The sequence below is a fragment of the Nestor notabilis genome, unplaced genomic scaffold (assembly GCF_000696875.1).
Source record: "Nestor notabilis isolate BGI_N333 unplaced genomic scaffold, ASM69687v1 scaffold11951, whole genome shotgun sequence".
Lineage (NCBI taxonomy): Eukaryota > Metazoa > Chordata > Aves > Psittaciformes > Psittacidae > Nestor > Nestor notabilis.
Window position 1 is genome coordinate 48,117 of NW_009913383.1, and position 7,073 is coordinate 55,189.

Below are 7,073 nucleotides of genomic sequence, written 5' to 3' on the forward strand. Positions count from 1 at the left end.
ACTGGCTGTGTAAAGAGGTCATCAGCATGGCCAAAGGGGCATGAAGCATCTCAGTTATACTGTGTTCTTCAAAACCTTACTGACACAAGTGCTGTAACATCAGCAGGTACAGAGAGGTTCTGTTCCTCTGTTTGCTTGTTGTATGCTGTGTCAGTGCAAGTAGGTATTACTGCACACAGGCAAACAGGTACTGCCTGTGGAACTGCTGTATTTGGCAAGTGGTGTCCTTTGTGCCCCGACACCTGTGAGTGAATGAACAGGTTTTGCATTGGAGTGGAAGCTAATGGTTGGTTGTCTATTTCTTGTATCTGTTATGGGGGTGAGATCTTCTGTGCCTCTGTAAAAACTTCGTAGAAAGATCCATCAAGTCAAAGGCAAAGTTACTCTGTGTGGAAGAGGGCTTAGTTTTCAGATAAGCTATGCAATTCGCAGGGGCCTCTTGTCATTAGAGACTTCCTGACTTGTTGAGAAGTTCTCTTCAAGTGATGGCACAGATCTACCTTGATAGATGTGCAGCTCCCTTTTAGGAAGAGGTAGCTCTTGAATATATTCAGCAAAAGTCAAATAGTTCTTTGGCTATGTGTGCTACAGTGTAAATTAACTTCAGATCCTTCTTGGTCAGGACATCAGTACATGCTTTATTTGAAATTTTTGGGGTTTTTATCAGTAAAGGTCGTTGTCTTGCTGTTCTCAGCTTGTCAGGTTAATCAAATGAAAGGAACCTAATTCCAGAATAGTTTGTCAAGAAACTTTCCCATGTCAAGAAACTAGCTATGGTATTGGGTTTTGCTCCCAAGTTAGGACTGTCTACACTGGAGTTATAGTTACAGCAACACTGCACATGCCGAAAGTTCCTTGTAACTGCTGATCCTTCTACAGAGCATCACAGTGAGGAAAGTCATCAGAGAAGACATCATTCACACTGTTGTTTGTTTTTGGTTTTTACCTTCTTTGCTCCCTCACCAGTAGCAGAATTTGGACCATAACCCTGTATTTACTCTTGGAATCACTCTACCTGGGCGAAGCTGAAAATTCGTCATGGATGTTGGAAGAGTGCTAGCCTTCAATATGTGTGTGCATCCATACAGGAAGTCACCTAGACTCCCTACCTTTGATGGATGTAATAGGACAGATAGTTACACTCCAAAGCATTTTAACTTGGGGATGCCTGTATTTCTTCCAGAAGGACTTCAAGCAGAGGCTGGTTCCATGATTTACCTAAGCCATATTTTCACAGTTTAAAATGTGTTGGGTTCTCCTTACAGATCAATTTTCTTTCTTTCAAAATGCTGTTCTCCAATCTAGCACTTACATTAGTGTTTAGTTAAAATGATACCCCAGTGTCTGAGGCCAACAAAGCTGACCTTATCCTGTAACTTTGGGTGATGTGTACAAACAGTCACCAGGGTCTCAATGTGGAAATTTTTGGAGGCCAGCTTGGAACCACTCATGGTTGCTTATAACCAGACTTCTTAAAGATCATATGTGCATTTGTGCTCCTCAGCAATCTTGCCATCATCTTAATTATCCTATCTACTGCATAGGACTGAAGGAGGTGGCAAGAGTGACATATGTGAGAGAGCTACACGCCACTTTGAAGTAACTTTAGGATTGAGAAGGGATATGTGTTGAGAACCCTCTTACAAATGCTGCTGACTCCAAGCTGGTTTGTGAATGCATTTATTGAGTTTGATGTGTAAAGATTGTCCTGAGAGCTTTAGGATTGACCTATTATGCGGTTTATCTAAATGCTACAAACAGTAATACCACAGTATGATCACTGATATTCTAAGGGGAAAGCTACTTGCTTTCTTTGTCTAGGTATCTGTGGGATCTGTCCAGGTAGCTTTACATGCAATTTCCATGCAGTGTTTGTTTTTCTGAATAAACAAATCTTCCCATGTTTTAAGAAGCAGTGTAGGCAATAACCACAAGTGATGTAAAATGCAGGCACTACAATCAAAGTCCTTTTTCTAGGATTCTGATGGTTTTATGGTGGAATTTCTTTGCAGGGTCTCCTTGTTCAGAGAGAGAAATCACTGTGGAGGACCTCTTAATAATACCTGGATGTACCTTCAATTGTGTATATACATCTTTGCTGAATAAGCAGCCAGTCAAACCACAGTACACTAACTCCTGTCTGTATTGTTGAAGTCAATGAAAAGAAATACAGATGAAGGAATAATTAAAGGGGTGACTTTGCCCAATGAGAGTCGAGCATTGAGCACACATTCCCACTTTAAGGACTACTGTGCATAGAGGGAGTAGACATGATACAATTTAATTTGAATAATCAGTAATTGATTGGGCTTTTTATTGTTGGGTTGGGTCTCTTTTGTGGGTTGTTTTTTTTTCTTGCCCACAGAAGTGTGTCTCCTGTAGCCTCAAAGGATCTGCAGTTGGAATTACTCTCTGCATGCTCTTCTAAATTAGCTGAGCAGTATTTTTCAAATCGTTTGACATACCTGCTAAAACAGAGGTAACAGAGTAGGGAGCACAAGAGGCTGACATTTTGAACCTTAGCATATTCAAATAACTTAAAACCCCTAATTATTGGTATATTGCCTTGGTTTGCAGTAGGATTAATTTGTATTTTGTTTATGTTGCTTTGATAGGTGATGCGGATGACACTGTCCACACTGAATTGGCGACGGCGGGAAATGGTGAGGTGGTTGGTAACATGCGCAACAGAAGTAGGTATGTTCTGAAACGCTTCTCTTGTCAGCTAATCTTAGAGGGCTTGATTTGCTTAACAGCACCCAAGTTCTGCAAATGTCTCCCACTTCCTGTTCATTTGTAAAATTCCTTTGGTGGAAGACATTGTGGCAGTGATGAGTGGTTTTTTTAAGCACAGACCAATTGAGACAGTGGTTGAGTAGTGCACAGTAACTTCTTTAATCCTGCAAGATGGGGGTGTGCATAGCCTTTGGGAAATACCCCAGATTTTCTCTTTTTCTCTCAATGATGGGTTTAGGTTTGAGGCTGCAGTAGAGAAAAGGCCCATGAGTACAGGCTCTTGCTCTGTGCTACAACTTTGCTTGCTCTGAAAGGCAAGTTGAGAGTGCTGTCTGGTCAGCTGTAGGAAGAGAAACCAGAAAACAGATGAATGAAATGCTGAGGATGCCTCCTACTGTGTGGCAGACAGGATCTCATGAAGGGGTTCTCATTCTTAGGGGTTGGGTTTTTTTAAGCCCCTAAGTAAATCCAAGCTTAGAGTGTAATGCATCTTTGTTATGTGGCGATGATGATGTGCAGACCTCTTGTCTGCCCTGTAAAGCTAACCAAATACCAATGATATACCCATTGTTAGCCATGTAAGGAGAAAATAGGGTGGGAGGAAAAGCAATCTTAAACTTACAGGATAGCAGTGGGAGAACAGTGCACTCAGCAGGACGTTCTGTTCATTTCTGGCCTTTGCTGTAGATTTCCTGTGTGTCTTGATGAGGCATCCCTTAGCTTCTATATTTGCCATCTGCAAGATGAGGATACAGGATCTAGGAGTGAAGATGAGTGCATTAAAAACTGTAGCAGTAAAAAATAAAATAAATGAGCAGTTGTGGAAGTGGGGGCAATAGAAGTATTTACAATAAGGAAGCAGTTTTAATTCTCACTGTTATTTCTGAAAAGCAAGTTTCCCTACTGTATTTATTCCTTTTTCATACATCTGATTGGATTTTATCACATAGATGCTTCTTGAGTTTAAAAACTTCAGAGAATTGCTGCTGCTTATTCCCTGGATTATTTATTCTTTTCGTTATGCTTAAATGGGAAATTAATGTTGCCAATAGCAAGGGAAAATACAGCTTGCCTTTGTATGCCCTCAGCCAGAAAGTGGTTTGTGTCTGCAAATTTTCACGCAATGCTCTTGTCTTATTGCTTTTATATTTTTGCTAAAGTAATTATTGCTGAGGCTGTCTTACAGATATTAGTGCCTGGGTATTATTTTGTGTAGCTGCATATTGACAAATAAAATGCTGGGTATAATATTGCTTTAAATTAGTTTACATGTTCTAATAGAAGTATCCCATAAAGAACCTTATAATGCTATGCAAAATTCTCTTGAGACTTTATCAAATTGGTAAAGCAAGGAATCTCTGTATTTACATAAAGAGCTGCTGTTCTTCAGCTATGCTGAATTGTTGCACATGAGTGGAGGGGTGCATGGGAAGTACCAGGGTCCTGCAGAGAAAATGAGGACCTCTGGGTGTGGTTTAGGTGGCCTCACAGGTGTGTGTAAACTGCCTCTAGCAATAACAAGGCACTCTAGTTGGCTATAAGGTTCAATTTATTAAACCCGTTATCACTGTTTCACTCTTCCTCCCCCTGCCAAACACACACACACACCAGGAATAAAGTGATATAAAGGAAAACACCTATTTCAGATAATATCCAGTAGTTCATATTGCTCAAAGTATTTACCTAATAAGGATCTTGATGTTCAGGTGCATTTGAATTTGACACAAGGTGTATCTGAAAAGCCTGTTAGGAGGAGGTGGGGGTTAGAATGTTTGGGTTTTTGTAAGGTGTGCTTAGCATGTTCCGTTAAGGTGTGCCATGGTGTTCTGTTAAGAAAGCCATTTAGCATACCTGCAGATTCTTTTGTTCATGTGCTGTGCCTTGAGATGCACAGTAAGGAAAAGAAGTTAAAATCAACTTTCAAAAGTGTTCAGTGTTGAGGCCTCCTTGTGAATGGTGTGATGAGACCAAATGAGCCAGAATTTGTTACCCAAATTATCTTAAATAACAAGTAAAAGAGCTCAGTTGTTGCACCAGGACATTAAAGCTTATCTTGCAGGCTTTTTATTTATTTATTTATTTATTATTTTATTCTCTGCATTTTAATGGTTGCTACAGAGTTTGCACTGTAGCCTTTGTTTTAATGTCGTTTTTCAGCCCTGCTGTCTGGTTTAGCCCTTTTTGGTGAAGCGCATCCGCTTGGATGTAGCGGCCACCTCTTAAGACTTTGCTGCAGATGCAGTCTCTTGCTCAACATCAGTATCTGCCAGATTTTACCAGTTTTGGCTAATCCTTTCTTTCTCTCCTCAGGTGTTTATGCACTGGATAGTATCATGCAAAACTGGTTTACACTTTTCACTCCAACAGAAGCCACTAGTATTGTTGCTACAACAGTGATGTCCAACAGCACCATTGTCCGTCTGCATCTGGACTGCCATCAGCAGGAGAAGCTGGCCAGCAGTGCTAGGACGCTTGCTCTACAGTGTGCCATGAAGGATCCTCAAAACTGTGCTCTTTCTGCACTGACCTTATGTGAAAAGGATCACATAGCTTTTGAGACCGCGTACCAAATCGTTCTAGATGCTGCTACAACAGGCATGAGCTACTCGCAGCTTTTTACTATAGCACGATACATGGAGCACCGGGGTTACCCCATGCGGGCCTACAAGCTGGCCACTTTGGCCATGACACATCTCAACCTGAGTTACAATCAGGACACACACCCTGCCATTAATGACGTTCTGTGGGCATGTGCACTCAGCCACTCCCTCGGGAAAAACGAGCTAGCAGCTATAATACCTCTGGTGGTCAAAAGTGTCAAATGTGCAACAGTACTGTCAGACATTTTGCGTAGATGTACTTTGACCACTCCTGGCATGGTGGGACTTCATGGAAGGAGGAACTCTGGTAAGCTCATGTCACTGGACAAAGCCCCTTTACGGCAACTCTTGGATGCCACAATCGGAGCCTACATTAATACAACTCATTCACGTCTCACTCACATTAGCCCACGACACTATAGTGAGTTTATAGAGTTCCTCAGCAAGGCCCGAGAGACCTTCTTAATGGCTCATGATGGTCACATCCAGTTTACACAGTTTATTGACAACCTAAAACAAATCTACAAAGGCAAAAAGAAACTGATGATGCTGGTTCGTGAGCGGTTTGGTTGACGAAAATGTGTGAATGAGGGGATTGAGGGGTGGGAGGGGGTGGTTTGTTTTTACTTGAGCCTGCCTTTGTATCCTTTTTAACTTAAAGAAACAGAGCCACACCGGTATTATATGTGTATAGTTATATTGAGTTTGCAAACTAAATTGTCATGTTGTGAAAGTTTGTGTGTTTAATTTTTATTTTTTTTTTTTCCTTTTTCCTGTTTTGTATGAGAGAGAGGTTAAATAAGGTTTGGTTTACACTGAGTATATGTTGTCAAGTGGCAAAAGCCCACATTGCTCTCCTGTTCTTTCTGTATACGTTCACAGCCTCAAAAAACAAACATATATTGTAATGGCTTTAAAAACCAAACAAAACACCTCCATCCTGTGATAAGTACCTCGAATGGATTCAGCTTTACTCCTTTGTAACTCATCCTTACATTTCAGCATATTTAAACAAACCAACAAATGAAATACTAATAGTTAAAAGGCTGACCACGTGGCTTTGCAGTGCTGTTCATCCAGAAGCATGGCACACAATGCTTGTGCATGTGGAAACTTAGCGACTGTCAACATACATTCTCAGGGATTTATCAAAAAAATTAAAAAAAGAATGAGAGCATTTATTGTACTGTATATATATTATAGTATATGTCTGAATATTGAAAAATATAACATTAACTAATTTATAAAAAAATCTATGTAATGCAAAATACTTGAAGCTGCAGTAGCTTGGTTTTAAACAAAAAAGAAAACCTATCAGAAGGACTAAAGTGCGCCTTGCTTCAGGGTTGGCTCAGGTGGTGAACTATATGCTGGGCATCTATGCAGAGCCACCTTTTGGATTGCATGGTTGGACTGATACCTAATGGGGAAATTTTATATATATATATTTATACAACTTGTGTATACATATATATGTATACACACATACACACATGCTTGTAACAGGCACTATAGTAAAGAGGGACAACAAAAAAATACACAGCCAGAGCAGCAAGCCTTAGCATTAAGAATACAGTATGCCAGAATTGGGGTTTGTGCCTCCTAGCCTAGAAGACTTAAAGAAATATCCTTTTTGACACAAAACACAAAATGTTTTCCAAAATGATTGACATGATACATTACGCCTTTGCAGTGAGCTAATAATAAGCTAACCTTTGTGCACAAATAACATATATA

At 40.3% G+C, this 7,073-nt stretch overlaps 1 protein-coding gene across 1 annotated transcript in view; it reads left to right on the plus strand.

The window, feature by feature from the left end:
• Positions 1-7,067, plus strand: part of ZSWIM6 (zinc finger, SWIM-type containing 6) — a gene marked incomplete at its 5' end in the record, with an annotated part of 50,247 nt that extends 43,180 nt beyond the window's left edge. The window contains 2 exons of the mRNA XM_010023176.1: positions 2,616-2,697; positions 5,047-7,067. Of these exons, the coding sequence (XP_010021478.1) occupies positions 2,616-2,697; positions 5,047-5,909 (945 nt within the window). The remainder of the gene's footprint in view (positions 1-2,615; positions 2,698-5,046) is intronic.
• Positions 7,068-7,073: the final 6 nt, after the last annotated feature.